The 25,931-nt window shown below is 38.0% G+C and overlaps 1 protein-coding gene across 1 annotated transcript; it reads left to right on the forward strand.

Moving 5' to 3' along the window:
- Positions 1 to 253: 253 nt before the first annotated feature.
- On the forward strand, positions 254 to 8,391 carry LOC128643803 (60S ribosomal protein L34). Its single transcript, XM_053696625.1, has 5 exons — positions 254 to 328; positions 1,935 to 2,008; positions 2,102 to 2,201; positions 6,600 to 6,703; positions 8,261 to 8,391. Exons 2-5 carry the CDS (start codon positions 1,944 to 1,946, stop codon positions 8,343 to 8,345), a joined length of 354 nt encoding a protein of 117 aa, XP_053552600.1. The 5' UTR covers positions 254 to 328; positions 1,935 to 1,943; the 3' UTR covers positions 8,346 to 8,391.
- The last annotated feature ends 17,540 nt before the right edge of the window (positions 8,392 to 25,931 follow it).

Genomic DNA, 25,931 nt, shown 5'->3' on the forward strand with positions numbered 1-25,931 from the left:
AAATGAAATATCGTTTGCAAAATTACCACAACAGCAGTACTGCAAAACGAATCAAATCGGAGATTTTAGTAAACTTTCTCTGCCATCACGGAATTTACCATATGAACATTTAGTATTGCTGAAAACATTAAAAAATACGTGTTTACGCGACATTATATTTTCATTCTGATTACGTCAAACTAGCCCGCGTCATAAATATCGCGCTTAGCCGATCACTTCCGTCAAAAGTACGGTGGCTGCTTAGTGAAAATAGGCGGTATTGAACTGATTCCTCCCCTTGGTTCCTTTGCTCCCTCCTTCCTTCCTCTTCCGGTGACGGCGGCACCAGGTATGGCCGCTGTTTTGTGAATTGTCGAGTATGTTTGACATCTAAATCCGATTACATCCAGCCTTTTGCTTTACCGCAAGAATGATTGAGAGTCCGTGGTGGTAGCTGGGAGTTTAAGTGTACGAGATTAGGTTATATTGATTAGATACGTAGTGATGTGGTCGTTCTATCTCTTTGGGATCTCACTGAGGCCTGAGACCCACAAACCGGCTTTACGAGAAGTAATGGTGGCATTTATAGTACAGTGCTTTCTAGAGTAAATGTTCAGCTCTGCGGTAGCTGTTATTCATAAGCATTAGGGTACCCCTTGTATGTCCATATGTGTGGTCTGGCTATGGTTATATACATGCACTGATACAATAATTTCTCGTGAAGTTTAGATATGTTGAAAGCATTTATTTTTTTAAATGAAGATAAAAAAGATGTCGGTTTAGTAGTGTGCAGCTAAAATTTTCTGTAAGCACTACATTATACACTATAATAACTCTAAGTATGCACACTAGTGTGCTGTCAGGAGCTTGAGCCCCTATAAGTTAAAGGGACATGAAACCCAAATTTTTTCTTTCATGATTTAGAAAGAGCATACAATTATAAACAACTTTCTAATTTACTTCTATTATCTATTTTCCTTCATTCTCTTGATATTCTTTGCTGAAAAGCATATCTAGATATGCTTATTAGCTGCTGATTGGTAGCTGCACATAGATGCCTCCTGTGATTGGTTCACTGAGTGCATTGCTATTTCTTCATTAAAGTATATCTAAAGAATGAAGCAAATTAGGTAATAGAAGTAAATTGGAATGTTTAAAATTGTATTCTCTACCTTAACCATGAAAGAAAATGTTTGGGTATAGTGTCCCTTTAAGTTACAAAATTTTTTTTATTAGCTTCGGAAATATTAAACTGGTAGCCTGTTTATGTTTCAAGTAGCATTTTTGTAGTAGTGTGAGATTGTAATTTGATATTGAATGTCGTTTTTATTTTTAGAAAAGACCTGAAAAGGAGAAAAATGAATGAGTTTTTTTTTTTTTTTTTTGGGGTGGGGGCAATTTTAAATGAAATTTACAACATTTTATAGCACTGATATGTATGTTATCTTGGTAGATATGAAGAGCACTTGCTAAACTCATAATATTGCACATTATTTGCATTAAATTGATGGTAAATTCTAACATCTCAAACTAGTATTTACCATAATTTAAAAATAAAGGTGGCCTTCATTTATCAGTTATGTGCCAGATTTTCATTTCTTGTAATGTGTAGTAAGATAAAAAAAAAAAAAAATCATACTCTTCTTCTTCCCCCCCCCCCCCCCATCCCAGTGTAAATGCAAAATTAAACAAATTTAATTGATGGCGTCATTGGGATTATCGAATATGCATAGTGTATACTAGTTTGAAAAATAGATTCTGCCAGCTGAATGAAGTCACTGGGAGGCTTGCCCCCCCCCCCCCCCCCAGTTGTCCATATCACACAGTGAATATGGATATCTGTATACAGCTTAGATTTTTAGTATGAATTAATAAACTTTTTTTTTATATATACATACATACATACATACAGTCAGTTCTGGTGTGTGGTGTTTAATAATATTTCTTTTGTTTAGATATTAAAGATGGTTCAGCGCCTGACATACCGTCGTAGGTTGTCCTACAATACAGCCTCAAATAAGACCAGGCTGTAAGTATCTTTTTACCTTACAATTTGTCATTGTACTAAATGTATCTTTCCCTTATTCTCTCAAGTGTTTTACTAATTCATACTTATTTTTAGGTCTCGGACACCAGGTAACAGAATTGTGTATTTGTACACCAAGAAAGTTGGCAAGGCACCAAAATCAGGTTGTGGTATCTGCCCAGGGAGACTCCGTGGTGTAAGTACTAAAGGCTACTTACTTTTGAAATCGGTTTATAGTTATTTGTAATACCTAAATAATCAAGTTATTCTTTAGTTAAGTCATTTATAGTAATTATTACTGAAACCTTGATAAATATATATGAAATATTTTTTAATTAGCTACATAGTTGCTTTCTATATCAAATTTTAAATATCTGAAAGTTAGGTGTAATAAGTCAAATATTGGGACCTGTGTCTCCCTGATTTCTAAGTGTTGTTAAGTCAAGTTTTAAATCTTCCAGACCACTAGGTAGTATATCAGTATTAAACGGACCTAATAATAGCTTTATATGTAAAATATATTTCTAAAAAGTCTTATTTTATCAGAATCCCTTTTTTATGGAGGGGGCGGGATTTGTCATCTATTGAGGGATGACATTGTTTAACAGCTTCCCCCTCCCTCACTGTAGCTGATATTAAGTCAGCAACAGTTTTGCTGATTTTGCCTAGGAGAAGTGTGTGTGTGTGTGCGCACATTTTTGGGTTATAGGGGTTAAACTTGAGAGGAGCCTCAGCTTCCATGCTTGCAGTGCACGTTAAAGGTATAGAAAACCCCAAATGTATGTTTTATGATTCAGATAGAACATACAACTTTAAACTACTTTACAATTTACTTCTGGTATAAAATATACTTTATTGAAGGTTCAGCAGTGTGCCTTGGTATGATTTTTAACAAAGGATACAAGGGAAAAAAAGCAAATTCGATAATACAAGTACATTGCAAAGTTGTTTAAAAGGGTATGCTCCCTTTTAAAGGACCAGTCAACACAGTAGATTTGTATAATCAACAAATGCAAGATAACAAGACAATGAAATAGCACTTAGTTTGAACTTCAAATGAGTAGTAGATTTTTTTTTATTTTTTTTGACCATTTTAAGTTGTCTTTTTCCACTCCCCCTGTACCATGTGACAGCCATCAGCCAATCACAAATGCATACACTCTTATTCTTGCACATGCTCAGTAGGAGCTGGTGACTCAAAGTTAAAATATAAAAAGAATGTGCACATTTAGTTAATGGAAGTACATTGGAAAGTTGTTTAAAATGGCATTCTCTATCTGAATAATGAAAGTTTAATTTTGATTGAGTATCCCATGAAAGAAACATTTTGGGTTTCATATACCTTTTATCAGCTCCAAATAATGTATTGCAAATTATTCAACGACCCCCATTGTAAGAACTTACCCAAATAGAAGTATCTTTTGTAAAATAAATATCTTTACTGACAGTACTTGAAATCATACTATCCTTATGTTTCATTTTACTTTTTTGTTTTATAAACTAAAAGTAACCTGAAATTCTTTAAAAACATATTGATAAACGAGCATTTGTGCTCTTGCTACTAATTAGTGGTTAGCGATTGGAGCACCAAGAGGTTCTTCTGTATTTACAATGGAGATTGATTAAATCGTTGGTGACAGTGTATTGCACGTGTGTGATACTTCTTGACTAATGGTTTTAATGATAAAAAACACTTAAGTCCCTTAAAGTGAATGTAAATTTTGATGCTAAAGTGCCCGGTTTATAAAAATTCTATTAAAAACAGGGGCACTTTTAATTTATAAAAATTTACATTTCACTCGTGTTGTGAAAAAATACTTTTTTAATCTTGACAGCCGATCCAGCTTCCTCCAATCACGGCTTTGCATCAGACACTGATTCCCCCCGGGGGAGGGGAAGCCGTGATCGGAGGATGACCTATCCATCATTTCTGGCGTCAGAAATGGCTTGCGACGACTTAAGGAAGCTGGAGCTGCTGTCAAGTTTAAAAGGTAAGTATTTTTTTCACAACACAAATTAAATGTAAATTTTGATGACTAAAAGTGCCCCTGTTTTTAATAAAAAAATTTAAAAACCGGGCACTTTCGCATCAAAATTTACATTCACTTTAATTGGTTTTTTTTTTTTTTTTTTTTTTTTTTTTTTTTTTTTTTTTTTTTTTTTTTTTACATTATTTGAATTTAAGCTTTACACAATGAGTCTTAACCCCTTAACGACCGAGGACGTGCAGGGTACGTCCTCAAAAAAAAAAAAAAAAAAGGCAGTTAATGCCCGAGAACGTACCCTGCACGTCCTCGGTTTGGAAAGCAGCTGGAAGCGATCCTGCTCGCTTCCAGCTGCTTTCCGGTTATTGCAGTGATGCCTCGATATGGAGGCATCCTGCAATAACTTTTTTAAGCCATCCGGTGCAGAGAGAGCCACTCTGTGGCCCTCTCTGCACCGGAGATCGGTGGCTCCCTGCGTTGGTGGGTGGGAGCCGGACCGGGAGGCGGGTGGCGGCCATCGATGGCCCTGGTTATGTGCAGGGGGGGGGCGGGATCGTGGGCGGGGATGAGCGGGGGCGTGCACGGACGCGTGCACGGGAGGGCGGGCGCGTGCACGGGGAGGGAGCGGGTGGGAACCGCTACACTACAGAAAATTTGTTAATAAAAAATGTTTAAATGCCTCAATATTTAAAAAAAAAAAAAAAAAGATCAGCAAGGTGGTGGGGGTTTGTCTGTGTGGGGGGGAAGCTACACTACAGAAAAAGCCAAATAAATATAAAAAAAGCACTTTTTTTTTTTTGCAAACTGGGTACTGGCAGACAGCTGCCAGTACCCAAGATGGCCCCCAATGAGGCAGAGGGGATGGTCAGTGAGCGGTTTTGGGGGGGATCAGGGAGGTTGGGGGCTAAAGGGGGGATCCTACACCCTAGCATATGTAAATATGCTAAAAAAAAAAAAAAATTTTTAAAAAAAACCTTTTATTTTAGTACTGGCAGACTTTCTGCCAGTACTTAAGATGGCGGGGGACAATTGTGGGGGAGGGAAGGGAGCTGTTTGGGAGGGATCAGGAGGTGGGAGGCTGATCTCTACACTAAAGCTAAAATTAATCCTGCAAGCTCCCTACAAACTCCCTAATTAACCCCTTCACTGCTAGCCATAATACACGTGTGATGCGCAGCAGGATTTAGCGGCCTTCTAATTACCAGAAAGCAACGCCAAAGTCATATATGTCTGCTATTTCTGAACAAAGGGGATCCCAGACAAGTATTTACAACCATTTGTGCCATAATTGCACAAGCTGTTTGTAAATTATTTCAGTGAGAAACCTAAAATTGTGAAAAATTTAACTTTTTTTTTCAATTTGATCGCATTTGGCGGTGAAATGGTGGCATGAAATATACCAAAATGTGCCTAGATCAATACTTGGGGTTGTCTACTATACTACACTAAAGCTAAAATTAACCCTACAAGCTCCCTAATTAACCCCTTAACTGCTGGGCATAATACACTTGTGGTGCGCAGTGGCATTTAGCGGCCTTCTAATTACCAAAAAGCAACGCCAAAGCCATATATGTCTGCTATTTCTGAACAAAGGGGATCCCAGAGAAGAATTTACAACCATTTATGCCATAATTGCACAAGTTGTTTGTAAATAATTTCAGTGAGAAACCAAAAGTTTGTGAAAAAGTGAACGATTTTTTGTATTTGATCGCATTTGGCGGTGAAATGGTGGTATGAAATATACCAAAATTGTCCTAGATCAATACTTTGGGATGTCTACTAAAAAAAAAAATATACATGTCAAGGGATATTCAGGGATTCCTGATAGATATTAGTGTTCTAATGTAACTAGCGCTAATTTTGGAAAAAAGTGGTTTGGAAATAGCAAAGTGCTACTTGTATTTATGGCCCTATAACTTGCAAAACATGTAAACATTGGGTATTTCTAAACTCAGGACAAAATTTTGAAACTATTTAGCATGGGTGTTTTTTGGTGGTTGTAGATATGTAACAGATTTTGGGGGTCAAAGTTAGAAAAAGTGTGTTTTTTTTTTTTCAATTTTTCCTCATATTTTATATTTTTTTTTTTATAGTAAATTATAAGATATGATGAAAATAATGGTATCTTTAGAAAGTCCATTTAGTGGCGAGAAAAACGGTATATAATGTGTGGGTACAGTAAATGAGTAAGAAGAAAATTACAGCTAAACACAAACACCGCAAAAATGTAAAAATAGCCTTGGTCCCAAACGGACAGAAAATGGAAAAGTGCTGTGGTCATTAAGGGGTTAAAGTATGATATATTGAACATTATTTAAAATGTTCCTTTTGACATTAACAATGTTTTCAAAATTAGCATGCCAGTAGACCCTTTTTGGTTGTCTTTGTAGCCATAAAGGGGGGACAGTGTATGCAAAATAAATTGAGTGTTTACAGGAGACTTATCAGTTACTTTGAATAGCTGGTTTCCCTGTGGCGCTCAACAATTAATGTCATGTGTGACTAATCATTTTAGTACAGTCTAATTTTACTATATTTGTCTAAATTAAAATATGCCAGTTTGCTAATAGAACTGAGAGCAGTGCTCATGTAATTTTTTTTTATTTCAGATCCGTGCTGTTAGACCTAAAGTACTCATGAGGCTCTCCAAAACCAAAAAGCACGTCAGCAGAGCTTATGGTGGATCCATGTGTGCAAAATGTGTTCGTGACAGGTAGGTTTTAAGTGGTTTTAATTTTTATTCTTTGATAAGTATTTTAGTCATTTAAATAGGTATGAAACTCCAACACTTTTTTTATTGCGCATTTAAATGAACATGTTTTTACTTTTTTGTTTCTAAAGTAGTGTTTGTGTGTGTGTGTATATGTATATATATATATATATATATATATATATATATATATATATATATATATATATATATATATTGTTTTTTTTGTGGTTTTAGTACAACATAAATTCCAAGATTAGTAGCCTTCATATAATTTTATTATACTTTGGTCTAACGTGCTTTTAATCTTTTTTTTGTTTTCATTACTGTACCTTTTTTTAATTTGTCACATGCTTAATTGTAGTACAATTACATGTATTTATAGTGACCTTAGAACATTAGGATTTTAATATTTTGTCTATTCTCAATGTGTACACTTCAGCTATTTCCTTAACCTAAGGAGTCTACTGGCAATACAATATGCATATTAATTTATATTGACAATGCCTAGTGAATGTAAGATCACTAGATGTATAACTGAAAACTTCAGTACTCCAAGAGCTTAATATAAAAAGGGTCTACATTCCAGGCCAGGATCTTCTGCCTGTTAGTTATATGGTTTCTAAGGAAACACCCCATGTTAGACTATTTCCAGGTTTAGATGTATTGGTTTATTAAAGTGAAAGTAAAATCCTAGCGTTTTACAAACAAAGGACTTTCATTCATGAAGTATAAGATACTTCATGTAGAAAGCTACTTTATTTGTTTTAACTGATCGCCGCTCTTAGCTGCTACTGCCGCCCACGGCTAAAAAGTTTTAACCTCTTAGCCAATAGCCGTGCGGTAAATCCGGCTCCCATGGGCGCCAAGCTGGATTTACCGCACGGCTATTTGCTAATAAGAGGTAAAAAAAAGTCACCTCTTGGCAAACAATTTTTTAGCCGTGGGCTGCTGTAGCAGCTAAAAACGGTGATCGATTAAAACAAATAAAGGAGCTTTCTACATGAAGTATCTTATACTTCATGAATGAAAATCCTTTATTTGTTTCAAAAGTCAATCCTAGCGTTTATAAAACGCTATGCTTTACTTTCACTTTAAAGTGAATGTAAACTTGAGTGTACTCAAGTCATTGGATAGATTTTTTTTTTTTTTTAAATATAGATTTTTTTATTTTGCTAAGCCTCTGCAGACTGCCTTATCTCAGTGCTTTTTACAAACCTGCATTTTTAGCCAATTGGTGCTGGATCCTGTAACTCCTCAGGAGTGAGGACAGTACTCTCTTTATTGCACACATGAACTAGCAGTGTCTGGCTGTGAAAAGTTAATATAATGCACTGGGTTAAGATGTGGAATGCAAGGTCTTAGAAACGGGAAGAAATGTAAAAATGTAAAGGTTATATTAATATAACAATGTCGGTTGTGCAAAGCTGGGGAATGGGTAGTAAAGGCGTTATCAATATATTTTTAGTGAAGCAAGTTGTGAGTGGGTTTTTTTTTTTTTTTTTTTTTCCCTGCTTTTCTACTCTGGCTGTTGTAACACTTATTTGATTTCCTTCACAGAATCAAGCGGGCTTTCCTCATTGAGGAACAGAAGATTGTTGTGAAAGTATTGAAGGCTCAGGCACAGAGTCAAAAGACAAAGTAATCTATTGTGTATTGCCCGTATCAAAAATAAACACGTTCCACTTGTATTATGGCTTCAGTGTTATCCTTTTTTATGCTTGTTCTTTTATATATTTTTTTTTTTTTTTTTTTTTTTTTTTGCCCCTTCATAAGGTGAATTGTTAACATCAGAAACAAAAAGCACAATGGCATTTTTACAATTTAAATGCAGTACTCTACTACATTGTTTTAAAATATTTAGGGCTACAGTAGCACTATTTCACAATTGTTTGTAATTCTCTGCTAACTTAGAGCATTGCAGGGAAATTCCTATAGTAGTGTATGTAATATAGCTTTTTAAATAACAATATGGATGTTGTATAGCTTTCTAAATAGCTAAATCTGCCAGTGGCTTTTGGGTGATCCTAGAATAATTTCTTCTACCTCTTTAAAATCTAAAAATTAGTTTAGATGTAGTAGCAATTTGTATCTTTTTGTGTTACAGAAATTTGGGATTTTAACACCTTTGCTGCAGATGAGAGCATGTGGTTGTTGGCCATGCAATACCTTTAGTATAATTAGTGACCACGTGTTGTAATCCGAGGGGGGGGGGGGGGGGGTCTTTCTGAGCTAATAGTGCACTCCTCTGCGCTTACCCACACATACTTAAGTATGTGTGTTGATTTTCTTTAACAAATTTTCAAAATTAGTTAAATTTTCCTGCACCATGTGCCAGCCATCAGCCAACCATAGAATGTATAAAAGTATATACTGTGAATTCTTGCACATAGTTGGAGCTAGTGCTTCATTGTAATTTACTCCTATTTTTCTTTGTGTTCTTGGTTTCTTTATTTGAAAAAGCAAGAATATAAGCATAGGAGCTGGCACATTTTTGGTTCAGCACCTGGGTATCGCATACTGATTGGTGTCTAAATGTAGCCACCAATCATCAAGCTCTACCCAGGTGCTGAACCAAAAATGGGTCGGCTCCTAACCTTACATTCAAAGATACCAAGAGAATTCCTTTAAAGTGATGGTAAATCCAAGCGTATAACAAATTTGTAGAATTTACCATCCCTAACAAACATTTGTTATCATTTCGTACAAAAAAAAAACTTACCCTATATCTGTAAGACATGTATATTGCTAGCTCAGCGCCTCCAGCCGCCCACGGCACAGCGCTCTTCTCCAATGCGGTGAACATTCCCCTCTAGACCACAAGCCATGCTAGGATGTCAGTTGACATGCACGGCTGGAGGTAAAAACGTCACCTCATTGGAGAATAGTGCTGTGGCTGGAGGTGCTAAGTTGGCTATATACATGCCTTACCGATGGGTAGGTGTTTTTGTTTTTACACAAAACAATGACTAACCTTTTATTTTTAGGCTTGGTAAATCCTAGCATTTTGTTACACTTGTATTTACCATCACTTTAAGCCCTACTCTGGGCCACTTGTTTTGTTTAAAAAAAAAAAAAGATGACAGACTGCTTATTTTTAGTGATGGTAAATCTTAGTGTTTGTTATATGCTTGGGTTTACCATCACTTTTAAAGGGACAGTGAACACCAACTCTTTTAAAAAGAGATAATCCCTTTATTACCCATACAAGTTTTGCACAGCCAACATGGTTATATTAATGTTATTTTGCTGAGGTGACGTTTCCACCTCTTGGCCAAGTGCTAAGGCACTGTGGCTGAGCTCTGTAGCAACCCAAGGGTTGCAGGTTCGATCCCCGGCGAGGTCCACTCAGCCTTTCATCCTTCTGTGGTCTATAAAATGAGCAGCGCCTTGAGACCCTTACGGGTGATTAGCCACGCTTTACAAGTACCCAATACATACAATAGCTGTGCAGGCTATCCGGTTCAGCACTGGCTGGCCCGCACGGCTATTTGCTAAGAGGTGGAAACGTCGACTCATATCATTCTGCTGTGGGCTGCTTGAGCAGCTCAGATTGGCGAACGCTTCAAGCAAATAAAGGGACTTTCAGCATGAAGTATTTTATAGATACCTCATTATTTCGTCTTTACGGTAACGCACAATAAAAAAAATGCATTAACAAAACCACTTGCACATTGTATATGTGCAATTGGTTTTGTTAATGCACGTTTTTTTTTTTTTGGTCCATTTTGTTACCATAAGGATGAAATGAGGTATCTACCCATAACTGGTGAATCGGCTTATTAGTAGCCCATTGATGACAAAGTTGTTGCATGGAGTTAAACAGAATTTCAATCCTCTGGCATTTTTATAAAAGCCTGACAATGTTTCTAAAGATTTTTAATTTATGATTAATCAAATTACAGCATGTAATTTATTTAGTATGTATTAGACAAGTGTGTGTATATATATATATATATATATATATATATATATATATATATATATATTCAAAAAAGCATGTAATCTAAATTGAATATGCATTTCTTATCAACTTTGCTTAATTCCTTGATATCCTTTCTTAAAGTGACAGTCTAGAATTTTCGTTTAAAAAGAATATAGTTCCTTTATTATCCATTCCTCAGATTTACACAACTTTTATTTTCACCCCTTAACGACTGCAACGTACCCTGTATGTAGCCGGTTGTTAAGGGTTTGTCTGGTTGCTATAGTGTGGGCCTTGCTGTGCTATTAGACTCTCCCTCCTGCCGGCTTGTTAAAATAGCATGCTATTAAAAATGACACTCCCATAGAAAGACCAGCGATAGGGATTAATATACTTGTTTTTTTTTTTTTTTTCCCCTTGTATCCAAGCCTCTGCAGACTGCCCCCTTATGTCGGTTCTTTTGACAGACTTGCATTTTAGCCAATCATGACTGTCTTAATGCTGGCTTAGGGACATACTAGCATGTGGGGTTAATAGCTGTTGAATTTTTGCATTTGGCCTGCTTGGGAATGTATTGATTTACTTTGGTTTTATTGTAAAGGGATAGGTGGATTAAGGGTTTTTTTTTTTCTTTTTTCTCGATAAAGTGATATTTTATGTATGGTGATGCCATGTCCTACTTTAGTAAGTGTATAGTATTGTGCAATCACTTACTCTTCCTTCCAATTGTATTTGATGTCAATTCTGGGGCTGTAGCACATATATAATTGCTCAATCCATAGATTTTGACCAGGTGCACCCTAACACAGAGTCTGAAAGCTAACATCAATATAAACTTGGATATAAGAGATTTTGTGAGGTAAGGACAGACAGGGTCTTTTGCCTTTAAACTTTGCTCAGCTTATGAACACAAGCATATCAGTTGTGACTGTTGCAAAGCACATTAGCCTTATACCAGACCTTTTAACTGAAATAATGTGAGCACAATGATTATTACGGCACCAGTTCCGCCCCTGAGTTTCTCCTCTCAAACGGGTAAAGTACATATTGTGTTGGCGGAAGCTATTCAATCTAACCTGCACCACTTGGATCATCAGTTTTCAGTTATGATAAAGATGAGGTATATTTCTATTGTAGGGTGCACTCTAGGTCTCTGTATCAGGGTTGGCTATCTGTTTCAATTCCCTAAATAGCAGCCAGGGCTATGGACCAAACTAAGCTCCAACTGATCACACGGCAGGGCTGTGTTCAGATAAACACCCAATTCTTCTAGAACAATAGTATGAGCCCCTGCATCAAGAGTAGTTTGTTCCACAGTAACAGGCTCACCAGAAACATTAAAGGGACATAATACTCATATGCTAAATCACTTGAAACTGATGCAGTATAACTAAAAAGCTGACCGGAAAATATCACCTGAGCATCTCTATGTAAAGATATTTTACCTCACAATTTCCTCAGCTCACCAGAGTAAGTACTGTGTAAAAAGTTATACTTCAGCTGCTGCCCAGCTGCAGGTAAAAAGAAATGAACAGCAGCCAATTGGCATCAAAAGTGCTGAGGTCAAGAACTTTTACTGTGCACTCATGAGATTTCATAGTAAACTTCCTGAAACTGAATAGGGAAATAAGATGAGAGTGCACAAAGCTCGCTCCTGTGCCTGTCCCGGGACAGACATACTGATTTGCTGCTTACAATGGGATGTGGCTACTGAGGAATTTGAGGTGAAATATCTTTCTTTTTTTACATAGAGATGTTCAGGTGATATTTTCTAGTCAGTTTTTTACAGCTATATGCTGCATCACTTTCAAGTGTTTCAACATTTGGGTATAATGGCCCTTTAAGCCCTTGTCTGTTAGATGTCTTTATATGTCATAGCTACCTCTGTAGCTGCACATGTAGACTTCACTTGGAACAATGTCTGGGTCTTATGTGGCCGCACCGCTACTTCAATATTGGTAGGCTGTGCAACTTTAGAGGTTTTATCCATCTTCTCTATAAAAACGTTTGTGTCCTTCCAGCAGGCTTATTACCTTCCTAAGGAAATTGCACACAATCTCAACAGTGTTCTGTTCTCAATGTTCTGAAAAGCTGCTCTTGCAGATGTGGATGATAGGAATGAAAGTTTAGCAGTGGTGTAACACTGTATACCCTGTATAATTTAAACTGGGGGGGTGTTGAAGACCTCTCCTTAGAAGTGCTTCTGCAGGCCTCAACACTATGGATCAGGTTGCTGGTGTAGGATCAGATTCAAATTAGTATCTAACAATTCAGCATAAGATATGCCATTCAAATATCAGTACGTTAGATGTATCCCCATCAATTGATAATCAGAAGATTACCCAGTAGTGAACGGATCATGCTCAGATTAGACAAAGGTATTCAATTGTTGTTTTTAATATTTTTATTGACTTGGGGCAAGGATTAAATAGCAACATCTCTATTTTTACAGATAATACAGTTGTGTATGGTCATTAGGTCAGGGCAAGATGCACTTGCTTTACAAGGGGATCTACAAAAATTAGAAGAATTGGGCAGGTAAATGAAAGATTTGATTTAATACTGGAAAACGCAAGAGTCTACAATTTGGAAGTAAAAATAAGCAGGCGATATATTTAAAATAATATTGTTTAAAATGATAATCCCTTTATTACCCGTTCACCAGTTTTACATAACCAACACTGTAATACAAATACACTTTTTACCTCTGTAATTTACCTTGTGTCTAAGCCTCTGCAGTCTGCCCCCTTAGAAAAAGTTCTTTTGACAGACTTGCATTTTAGCCAAACAGTGCTGACTCCTAGGTAACTCCACGTGCTTGAGCACAATGTGATCTATATGGCACACGTGAACTAACGCCCCCTGAAAAACTCAAAATGTATTCAAAGGCTTAGAAATTAGCATATGAGCCTACCTAGGTTTAGCTTTGAACTAATACCAAGAGAACAAAGCAAATTTGATGATAAAGTAAATTGGAAAGTTGTTTAAAAAATTGCATGCCTTATATGAATCATGAAAGTTGAATTCTGACTAGACAGGAAAATGTAAGGTTCTACATCGCTGGTGATTATTGGCTCACCAGATGTGTTCAGCTAGCTCCCAGTACTACATTGCTGCTCTAGAGCTGACTTTAACTATGTGTTTAATCATGTTGCAGGATTGTAGATTGCAAGTTCCCAGGGGAATAGGGCTTTCAATTCCTACTGTATTTGTATATTTTTGTCTTGTCTCAAACAGGTATTGTATAACTGTTTTACTTATATCAATTGTACCTATGGTCAGTGCTGCAGAATATGTTGGCGCTTTATAAATATATAAAGTATAATACGTATATGCAAGTAATTGTGAAATTTATAAAAAAAAAATGTTAAGTTTACATCTGCAGAAATTAAAAATATTTTTACCGTAAGGGCAATCAAACGGTGGCTCTTTCTATATATATATATATATATATATATATATATATATATATATATATATATATATATATATATATATATATATATATATATATATATATATATATATATATATATATATATATATATATATATATATATATATATATATATATATATATATATAAAATAGTATGTGTGGGTTTCTCACTGAAAAAGATGTAGAGTGGGGCTTAAAGGGTCACTAAATACAGTAGAATTAAGTAATTGACAAATCTATACTATAATTGCGTTTGTAATGGCCGTCGGTAGTTGTGAACGCATCCTCAATGGAATGTTGGCAGTGCGAGGACAAAAGAATTCACCTGGATTCACCGAAGGTGGATTCTTTCACCACCCTGCCTTTTTCGTAATCCACCGGGATGCAGCAAAGGCAAACGGAGCATTACAAAAGCAAAAACTAACCGCCGCATCAAGGATTTAAAAAACGAACTAACCGACAGTATCAAGTATTTAAAAAAAAAAAAAAAGTCCACACTAAGTAAAAAAAAAAAAAAAAAAAATCGAACCTCTCACATGAAGTATTAACACCTACACCGCAAACCCACACATCGCAAAATAGTCATTAACCCTTTAATCCCTTAACCGTCAACCACCTACATCGCAATAAACCTAATTACCCTATTAACCCCTAAACCCCCACATCCCAATACACATAATTAACCTATTAACCCCTAAACTGCAAAACACCCAAATCGCAATAAACCTATTTGCCCAATTAACCCCTAAACCGCAAAACCCCCACATCGCTATTAAACCCTTAAACCACCAAAACCCACAACGCAAATAACTAATTAAATTACTAAGGCTCCTAACCTAACACCCCCTAAATTAAAACAAATTAACTAAACTAAAAAATACTAAAGTTACAAAAAATAAAAAAAGGCTAACATTACAGAACATATAAAAACAAATTACCAAAGTTTTCAAAATTAAACCTAATCCCTATGAAAATAAAAAAGCCCTCCCCAAAATAAGAACACCCCCTACTCTAAGAATAAACTACCAGTAGCCCTTAAAAGGGCTTTTTGCAGGGCATTGCCCCAAGATAAACAGCTCTTTTATATTAAAAATACACAAAGTCCCCCCTAACGGTAAAACCCCCCACCCACCAAACCCCCCAAAATAAAAAAACTAACACTTAAAAACCTAAACTACCCATTGCCCTGAAAAGGGCATTTGTTGGGCATTGCCCTTAAAAGGGCATTTAGCTTTTTTACAAAATGCCCACCCTAATCTAAATAAAAAAAAATAAATAAAAAAAAAAGTCGAACTCCCAGGTTGGTACTCACTGTTCCTAAAGTCGGGTGGAGAAGGTCTTGTCCCATGCGGTGAAGTCTTCTTCCAAGCGGTGACCTCTTCTTTCTTCTTCCAGTAACATCCGGCGCAGAGTGGAGGGCGGAGCTGAAGACCGGCCACCGCCGAGCAATGGAGCGTGGAGGATCCTCTTCGTACGATCACCGCCGTACACTTAATAGTGAATTCAAGGTACGCAATTAAAGATGGCGTCCTTTGAATTCCTATGAGCTGACTTGATTCTTCAAATTCAAATCAGCCAATAGGATGAGAGCTACTGAAATTCTATTGGCTATTAAAATCAGCCAATAGAATTTCAGTAGCTCTCATCCTATTGGCTGATTTGAACAGCCAATAGGATTTGAATTTGAAGAATAAAATAAGCCAAAAGGAATTCAAGGGACGCCATATTTAATCGCATACCTTGAATTCACTATCCAGTGTACGGCTGCGATCTTACGAAGAGGATCCTCCACACTCCATGGATCTGCAGTCGCTGGTCTTCAGCTCTGCGGTCGCCGGTCTTCAGCTCTGCCCTCCTCTCCGTGCCGGATGTTCCTTGAAGAAGAAAGAAGAGGTTGCCACTTGAAAGAAGACTTCACCGCATGGGACAGGACCTAATCCGCCGAACTTCAGGAACAGTAAGTACCAACCTGGGGGTTAAACTTAGGGTTTTTTTTTTTTTTTTTTATTTAGATTAGGATGGGCATTTTGTAAAAGAGCTAAATGCCCTTTTTATGTAAAAGAGCTGTTTATCTTGGGGCAATGCCCTGCAAAAAGCCCTTTAAAGAGCTACTGGTAGTTTATTCTTAGAGTAGGGGGTGTTTTTATTTTGGGGGGCTTTTTATTTTTATAGAGATTAGGTATAATTTTTTAAAATTTCATAATTTTGTTTTTTTATTTTCTGTAATTGATTTTTTATTTTCTGTAATTTTAGGGAGAGAGGGGGAGAGAGAGCAAAAGAGAGAGGGGGGAGAGAGAGCAAAAGAGAGAGGGGGGAGAGAGAGCAAAAGAGAGAGGGGAGAGAGAGAGCTAAAGAGAGAGGGGAGAGAGAGAGCTAAAGAGATAGGGGGGAGAGAGAGAGCTAAAGAGAGAGGGGGGAGAGAGAGAGCTAAAGAGAGAGGGGGGGAGAGAGAGAGCTAAAGAGAGAGGGGGGAGAGAGAGAGCTAAAGAGAGAGGGGGGAGAGAGAGAGCTAAAGAGAGAGGGTGGAGAGAGAGAGCTAAAGAGAGAGGGGGGAGAGAGAGAGCTAAAGAGAGAGGGGGGAGAGAGAGAGCTAAAGAGAGAGGGGGGAGAGAGAGAGCTAAAGAGAGAGGGGGAGAGAGAGAGCTAAAGAGAGAGGGGGGAGAGAGAGAGCTAAAGAGAGAGGGGGGAGAGAGAGCTAAAGAGAGAGGGGAGAGAGAGAGCTCAAGAGAGCAAGAGAGAGAGAGCAAGAAAGAGGGGAGAGAGAGCAAGAGAGAGATCTAAAGAGAGGGGAGAGAGAGCTAAAGAGAGAGGGGAGAGAGAGCTAAAGAGAGAGGGGGGAGAGAGCTAAAGGGAGAGAGCTAAAGAGAGAAAGCTAAAGAGAGGGAGAAGAGAGAGAGCAAAAGGCAAAGGGGAGAGAGAGCAAAAGAGAGGGGAGAGAGAGCAAAAGAGAGGGGAGAGAGAGCAAAAGAGAGGGGAGAGAGAGCAAAAGAGGGGGGAGAGAGAGCAAAAGAGGGGGGAGAGAGAGCAAAAGAGAGAGGGGAGAGAGAGCCAAAGGGGGGGAAAGAGAGGAGAGAGCAAAAGAGAGGGGGGAGAGAGCAAAAGAGGGGGGATTGAGAGAGCAAAAGGGGTGGTGAAAGAATCCACCTGGATGCAGCCTAAGCTGTATCCTGGTGGTTTCCGAAAATGGCAGGGTGGTTCCGTCACCCCAATAGACTGCCCTTCCAAAAATGTCAGGGTGGTTCGATGGTTCCATCACCACAATAGACTGCCCTCTGGGCAGGCTTTCCCACTAGTACACAATAAAAGACAATGCAATAGTGTGACGGACTCCGGCTACCCTGACTGGGCAGCTGCGCCAAAGGACCTTCCTATACCTGGAGCATGCTGCTTTGTAGCGGAGGAAGTGATTATAACAGAGCCCACCCACATAACTAGACAGACTAGCATTCAGGTGAAACACAAAGAACAACTTTATTGTGGAAAACACATTACCTTTATACACAAACTGGCCTCTAGACAGGCTGGCAACCCCCATAGTGTCCATTGTCTTATAGAGTCCCAGTGATAAAGAGGTGGCGGTTTTGGGCTGATCCCAGGGGAGCGGCGACCCTCGAACTGAAGACCGGCGACCACGGAGCCATGAAGCGTGGAGGATCAGGTATAATTTTTTTAAATTTTATAATTTTGTTTTTTTATTTTCTGTAATTTTAGAGCAAAAGAGAAGGGAGAGAGAGCGCAAAAGAGAGGGGGGAGAGAGCAAAAGAGAGGGGAGAGAGAGTGAAAGAGCAAAAGAGAGGGGAAGAGCAAAAGAGAGGGGAGAGGGAAAGAGCAAAAGAGAGGGGAGAGGGAAAGAGCAAAAGAGAGGGGAGAGGGAAAGAGCAAAAGAGAGGGGAGAGAGAGCAAAAGAGAGAGGAGAGAGAGCAAAAGAGAGGGGGGAGAGAGAGCAAAAGAGAGGGGGAGTGGGGAGGGGAGAGAGAGAGCAAAAAAGAGATGGGAGAGAGAGAGCAAAAGAGAGGGGGGGAGAGAGAGAGCGCAAAAGGGGTGGTGAAAAAATCCACCTGGATGGATTCTTTCACTACTCTGCCATTTTCGGAATCCACCTGGATGGCCGCTGCATCCAGGTGGATTCTTTCACCACCCTACCATTTTTGGAATCCAGGTGGTTTCCGAAAATGGCAGGGTGGTTACGTCACCACAATAAGTCTGCCCTTCCAAAAATGGCAGGGTGGTTCAATGGTTCCGTCACCACAATAGACTGCCCTCTAAACTGGCCTCCAGACAGAATGGCGCCCTCCATAGTGTCCATTGTTTTATAGAGTCCCAATGATAAAGAGGTGGTGGTTTTGGGGTGATCCCAGGGAAGCGGTGGCACTTCCAGGGTGTCCTTTGAAAGCTCTCGGTCCCCAGATGCCACAATCCAGATGCGTAAGCTGCATCCAGGTGGTTTCCGAAAATGGCAGGGTGGTTCCGTCACCACAATAAGTCTGCCCTTCCAAAAATGGCAGGGTGGTTCAATGGTTCCGTCACCACAATAGACTGCCCTCTGGGCAGGCTTTCCCACTAGTACACAATAAAAGACAATGGAATAGTGTGACGGACTCCGGCTACCCTAACTGGGCAACTCCTCCAAAGGACCTTCCTATACCTGGAGCATGCCGCTATGTAGTGGAGAAAGTGATTATAGCAGAGCCCAACCAAATAACTAGACAGACTAGAATTCAGGTGAAACACAAAGAACAACTTTATTGTGGAAAACACACTACCTTTATACACAAACTGGCCTCCAGAAAGGCTGGCGCCCTCCATAGTGTCCATTGTCTTATAGAGTCCCAGTGATAAAGAGGTGGTGGTTTTGGGGTGATCCCAGGGGAGCGGCGACCCTGGAACTGAAGACCGGCAACCCTGGAACTGAAGACCGGCGAACGCGGAGCCATGGAGCGTGGAGGATCAGGTATAATTTTCCCCAGATGCCACAGTCCAAAAAGCGGCATGATCCGTCGACGGGGTCCGGAGTTACAGTCTGGGAAATGTATGGAGGTGGGGGTGTCCAAAACTCCCAGTTCCCAAGGGAGCTCCCCTCTGGCAATCACCCGACCTCTGGTCCTCTGTAGGGGCTATCAATCCCCAAAAGAGCGGAGCTCTGGGGCAAGGGGCCGCTGGAGCGACCTGGGGTAAAAGGAAGAGGGTATCCGGGGCGGTCCGGCCGGCAGTTCCAGGTGCTCGGCCAGCAGAGAAGGGTTTTCCCTGTCAGAGAACAGCTCCTCTGGGAGGATGTGCAAAACACCAAAATAAACAAAACCAAGCATCCTGGAGATTGTGAAAGCTCTCAAAAGTTAAAATCTGGGGAGAAATATGAGGGGGCTAGGTAGAGGGGGTGGAGGTTTAACCTTAGCAGCCTGGTATCCGTGACAAATAGCACTTACTGTGAATTTCAAATGAGCAGTAGAATATTTTCTTGCAAATTTAAAAGTTAATCCAATTTTCCTTCCCTCTGTATCATGTAACAGCCATCTGTCAATCACAAAGTGCATATACGTATATGTTGTGCACATGCTTAGTAAGAGCTGGAGCCTAAGATAAAGGGGGAATATAAAATGAATGTGCACATTTTGATAACAGAAGTATATTGGAAAATTTTCTCAAATTAAATGCTCTATCTGAATCATGAAAGTGAGCACCTCTGCCATCTAACAACAGGTGAGCAGTATCTAAAATCTTCAAAACAGTTCAGTACAGGCGTGGCAAATGGCTCAGAAGTTAAAGGATGAACACTAGAGTTTTTTGTCTTCTTTCAACTTCAACTGCTATGTTACTTTTACTTACTGACGCTTGTATGATGGCCTGCATCATTCTGTTTAAAACTCTCTTTCCTTTTCAGTAAAACTGGTTTGTCTTTACCATATTCTTGATAAATTTCAGAAACTTTCTTAAATGCAAGGGGTATGAGAGAAACTGTTTCGCTGCTGGAGGCCCAACAAATCTTCATCATTTTACTGTTTATGTGTTGACGTCATACCTAACTGTAGGTTTACATGTACATAGGCAAAAGAGTTGTTTGTTTTTTCCAGCACTAATTCAGCTTTCATCTGATTATTTTTTTAACTAGTATTTTTGATTTTGCATTAAGGTATGATGCAGTAAACTGAAAAAAAAATGATTATTAAAATTTTAATTTCTTCCATTTCCCTGCCCCCTGCATCATGTGACAGCCACTATCAAATCACAGACTCATATATGGATAAATCAAATAAAAAAGAAAAGGAGCCCCACACAGCATACTTTGGCCCTAATATTCAAAATATTGTCAGACCCACGAGAAATTGTCTTTTTGTCCTCGCCAGTCTCGCAGTCCTTAGGTCTGGTGATATTTTATATACTATTTTTTTTAAAAGTGGGCTTAATCTTTCTGTGCCGACGAGTGGTAATTTGTTTTTCATAGGAAATAATAAGATCACAGCTTTAGCAAAAGTCTGCACACATGATCACTTATCTGCGATGTCGGCGGAGGGTGGGGCTGTCTTCAAAGTGAGTTTACACAGCATAGACTGTGCTTTTGCAAAAACACTAAATGGTTTAGGTGTAGTAACACTTCAAATTATGCATATTCAGTTTCACCGTACATTTACTAGATTTCTCACAATGGAATATTTGGCCTCTGAAAAGCTGCCGAGACTGATATGGCTGAAAATGTGCATCCAAAATGGTCCACAGTGCTTTGAATATTGCACACTCATGGCAATGTTTCACCATTAAAATACAAGTTACTCCCATGGAACGCCTATATATTCGGGATGTCTGACTATGTTAAAAAAACTTCCTATTAAATCTGTAGGAGCTGGGGGATTGTGGGTATATGATAGATGTATATGCAATGTTTCATTTATCTGCATTTTATTGTATAATGCTATAATATGTATATAAAGCCTTGTTGTGATTGTAAAAATCATGTATTTTGCCTTTAGAGTGTTTTTTTTTCTTTTTTTTTTTGGGAAGATTTTGCATTTGTGATATTAACATGTCATAGAAACCAGTAGCCGTGACTTCTGTTTTTATTTATGTATTGCCAATATAAGTTCTTACTGTTTTAAATGTGTTATACTTATAATATTGTGACCACACTGTAACAAACTTGTTATACTTATAATATTGTGGCCGCACTGTAATAAACTTGTTATACTTATAAAACTGCGACTGCACTGTGACAAAATTGTTCTATATTAATTTGTTAAAGTGCGGTCGCAATATTATAAGTATAAACATGTCATCTTTGGTATCAAAATAATCCTCATGCTGTTACAATTGTTTATAAGTGTATGTGTATTGTGTGTGTGTATGTATATATATATATATATATATATATATATATATATATATATATATATATATATATATATATATAGTATTTTCAAAATAGGACTGCACTCACTGGGTTTAAGCATAAAAACTTATTTTATTGTGGTAACGTTTCGGAGTCCACAGACTCCTTCCTCAGACCAGTACAAACATGCAAGTGAACATAGTGCCTTATATATACAATAAGCCCCACCCATCTAACAATATGTGTGTGAATTGCGCCAAAACCGTGGTTGTCATGGTGATGACCCCCTCAACCAAACAATATTGCCATACTACTAAGATAGTAAAAATAGTAAAATATATTGAGCAGAAATACAACCATATCATTATAGCATACCATATCTATGCCACTGTTATTGTAATCGCATCATATTTATCCAGTCTTATCAGATCTTTATTACTACTGATAATAATAGCTATTATTATCAGTAGTAATAAAGATCTGATAAGACCGGATAAATATGATGCGATTACAATAACAGTGGCATAGATCTACTATGATTCTCCAATTCTGTGTAACGCTTACTTAAACAATATGTGATATGGTGACTGTGTAATAACCACAACTATGGACGTAAACAGACTCATATAAGAAACCAGCTAGCTGTAAATTAGGGATAGATTATTGTGACTTATTTTTTCCATGCTAAATGTGACTTTGTAACATGAATCTCGTGCTGGAGTACTGTTAACACACTGTAACCTGATATTGCAAACGTTGTTCTACAGGGATATACATTGCTATAATGATATGGTTGTATTTCTGCTCAATATATTTTACTATCTTAGTAGTATGGCAATATTTTTTGGTTGAGGGGGTCATCACCATGACAACCACAGTTTTGGCGCAATTCACACACATATTGTTAGATGGGTGGGGCTTATTGTATATATAAGGCACTATGTTCACTTGCATGTTTGTACTGGTCTGAGGAAGGAGTCTGTGGACTCCGAAACGTTACCACAATAAAATAAGTTTTTATGCTTAAACCCAGTGAGTGCAGTCCTATTTTGAAAATACTGTGAATATTACTGACCTGGCACCCTGGTTGATGACTGGAGGAGATTGTGAGTGCAGATACACATGGAGGATATATATATATATATATATATATATATATATATATATATATATGTATATATATGTACAATTATAAGGTATCCTATAACTTCAGCCGGGGCTTGCAATTCTTTATGCAAAAAAGGAGTGGCTACCTTCCTTGCCCACTTTGGAAGGGACCTGGTCAGAAATCTGACCTCGGGGGAAAAAAAATGTAATTGTGATTTCAGCAAAATAATGTTTTTATTCAGTGGGGAGCCTGTGTTGTACTGAATGTCCATTTATTCACCAAAGCTTCTGTGGGACAGGAAATACATTTTATCTTGCTATAAGTGAGTACATTTTCTATTTTTTTTTTCAAATTTTTTCATGTATGCACTGTGTGACAAAACCAATCTCGCCACTGTACATTGGAGGGCCTGTTATGGAACATTCTTTGGGCTGGAGGTACATGGGCTTAAGGATACCCAGAGACTGCATGGAAATATGGAATTTTATATGCTGGACACCCCATGTACTTTCATAACTCTGTCTTATGTCTATGTCACCCTGTATCCATAAATACAGGATGGGTACAGGGTGTGAGTGCCCCTTGTGGGAGCAATTGTGACTCTATAAGCCAAGTGGGCATAAAAGACTTTATAGCTAATAAGAACTGTTCCTATATTCTGTAATAAGATGTATTCTATGTATGTTTAAGATCTGATTGTGTCTCAGGAGTCTGTCTAGGTAAACTGATTGGGTTTTGTGTGATTATGTTAACTAGACTGCCCAACATCAGATTGTCTGAGTACTTAATATGTTAATCTGTTTTACCTGTGAATAGACAATTCTTAGAGGTTTGATGCATTGTTCATATGTTTGCTTTACTGTTTAACCAATGCCCTCTGTAACCTGAAGCCAGGGTTATATTCAACCCCCCCATCTGTGGTCAAAACCTGTATAAATACTAGGCATTCAGCCTTTAATAAATATATTCTTTTCTTTCATGTAATTAGCAAGAGTCCATGAGCTAGTGACGTATGGGATATACATTCCTACCAGGAGGGGCAAAGTTTCCCAAACCTTAAAATGCCTATAAATACACCCCTCACCACACCCACAATTCAGTTTTACAAACTTTGCCTCCGATGGAGGTGGTGAAGTAAGTTTGTGCTAGATTCTACGTTGATATGCGCTCCGCAGCAAGTTGGAGCCCGGTTTTCCTCTCAGCGTGCAGTGAATGTCAGAGGGATGTGAGGAGAGTATTGCCTATTTGAATGCAGTGATCTCCTTCTACGGGGTCTATTTCATAGGTTCTCTGTTATCGGTCATAGAGATTCATCTCTTACCTCCCTTTTCAGATCGACGATATACTCTTATATATACCATTACCTCTGCTGATTCTCGTTTCAGTACTGGTTTGGCTTTCTACAAACATGTAGATGAGTGTCCTGGGGTAAGTAAATCTTATTTTCTGTGACACTCTAAGCTATGGTTGGGCACTTTATTTATAAAGTTCTAAATATATGTATTCAAACATTTATTTGCCTTGACTCAGAATGTTCAACTTTCCTTATTTTTCAGACAGTCAGTTTCATATTTGGGATAAATGCATTTGTTTCAATCATTTTTTCTTACCTTAAAAAATTTGACTTTTTCCCTGTGGGCTGTTAGGCTCGCGGGGGCAGAAAATGCTTCATTTTATTGCGTCATTCTTGGCGCAGACTTTTTTGGCGCAAAATTTTTTTTTCTGTTTCCGGCGTCATACGTGTCGCCGGAAGTTGCGTCATTTTTTGACGTTTTTTTGCGTCAAAAATGTCGGCGTTCCGGATGTGGCGTCATTTTTGGCGCCAAAAGCATTTAGGCGCCAAATAATGTGGGCGTCTTTTTTGGCGCTAAAAAATATGGGCGTCATTTTTGTCTCCACATTATTTAAGTCTCATTATTTATTGCTTCTGGTTGCTAGAAGCTTGTTCTCTGGCATTTTTTTTTCCCATTCCTGAAACTGTCATTTAAGGAATTTGATCAATTTTGCTTTATATGTTGTTTTTTTCTTTTACATATTGCAAGATGTTCCACGTTGCAAATGAGTCAGAAGATACTACAGGAAAATCACTGCACAGTGCTGGAGCTACCAAGCTAAGTGTATCTGCTATAAACTTTTGGTATCTGTTTCTCCAGCTGTTATTTGTATTGCATGTCATGTCAAACTTATTAATGCAGATAAAATTTCCTTTAGTACTGTTACATTACCTGTTGCTGTTCCGTCAACATCTAATTTTCAGAGTGTTCCTGATAACATAAGAGATTTTATTTTTTAAATCCATTAAGAAGGCTATGTCTGTTATTTCTCCTTCTAGTATACATAAAAGTCTTTTAAAACTTCTCTTTTTTCAGATGAATTTTTAAATGAACATCATCATTCTGATACTGATAATGGTTCTTCTGGTTCAGAGGTTTCTGTCTCAGAGGTTGATGCTGATAAATCTTTGTATTTGTTCAAGATGGAATTTATTCGTTCTTTACTTAAAGAAGTGTTATTTGCATTAGAAATAGAGGATTCTGGTCCTCTTGATACTAAATGTAAACGTTTAAATAAGGTTTTTAAATCTCCTGTAGTTATTCCAGAAGTGTTTTATCTCCCTGATGCTATTTCTGAAGTAATTTCCAGGGAATGGAATAATTTGGGTAATTTATTTACTCCTTCTAGACGTTTAAGCAAATTATATCCTGTGCCATCTGACAGATTAGAGTTTTTTGGGACAAAAATCCCTAAGGTTATGGGGCTGTCTCTACTCCTGCTAATGTACTACTATTCCTACGGCAGATAGTACTTAATTTAAGGATCCTTTAGATAGGAAAATTGAATCCTTTCTAAGAAAAGCTTCCTTATGTTCAGGTAATCTTCTTAGACCTGCTATATTTTTAGCGGATGTTGCTGCAGCTTCAACTTTTTGGTTAGAAGCTTTAGCGCAACAAGTAACAGATCATAATTTTATAGCATTATTATTATTCTATAACATGCTAATAATTTTATTGGTGATACCATCTTTTGATATCATTAGAGTTGATGTCAGGTATATGTCTCTAGCTATTTTAGCTAGAAAAGCTTTATGGATTAAACTTGGAATGCTGACATGTCTTCTAAGTCAACTTTGCTTTCCCTTTCTTTCCAGGGTAAATAATCATTTTCGTTCCTTTCCTCACAACAAGGAACAAAAGCCTGATCCTTCATCCTCAGGAGCGGTATCAGTTTGGAAACTATTTCCAGTTTGGAATATATCCAAGCCTTATAGAAACCTATAGCCAGCTCCTAAGTACCTATGAAGGTGCGGCCCTTATTCCAGCTCAGCTGGTATGGGGCAGATTACGTTTTCTTCAAAGAAATTTGGATCAATTCCGTTCTTAATCTCTGGTTTCAGAAACATTGTTTCAGAAAGGTACAGAATTGGCTTCAAGTTAAGGCCTCC

Source organism: Bombina bombina, unplaced genomic scaffold (assembly GCF_027579735.1).
Source record: "Bombina bombina isolate aBomBom1 unplaced genomic scaffold, aBomBom1.pri scaffold_803, whole genome shotgun sequence".
NCBI lineage: Eukaryota > Metazoa > Chordata > Amphibia > Anura > Bombinatoridae > Bombina > Bombina bombina.

Coding starts and splice junctions, on each gene's coding strand:
- LOC128643803 (XM_053696625.1), top strand. CDS start 1,944: ATGGTTCAGCGCCTGACATACCGTCGTAGGTTGTCCTACAATACAGCC. Junction 2,009..2,101: donor GCCTCAAATAAGACCAGGCT/GTAAGTATCTTT, acceptor ACTTATTTTTAG/GTCTCGGACACCAGGTAACA. Junction 6,704..8,260: donor GCAAAATGTGTTCGTGACAG/GTAGGTTTTAAG, acceptor TTTCCTTCACAG/AATCAAGCGGGCTTTCCTCA.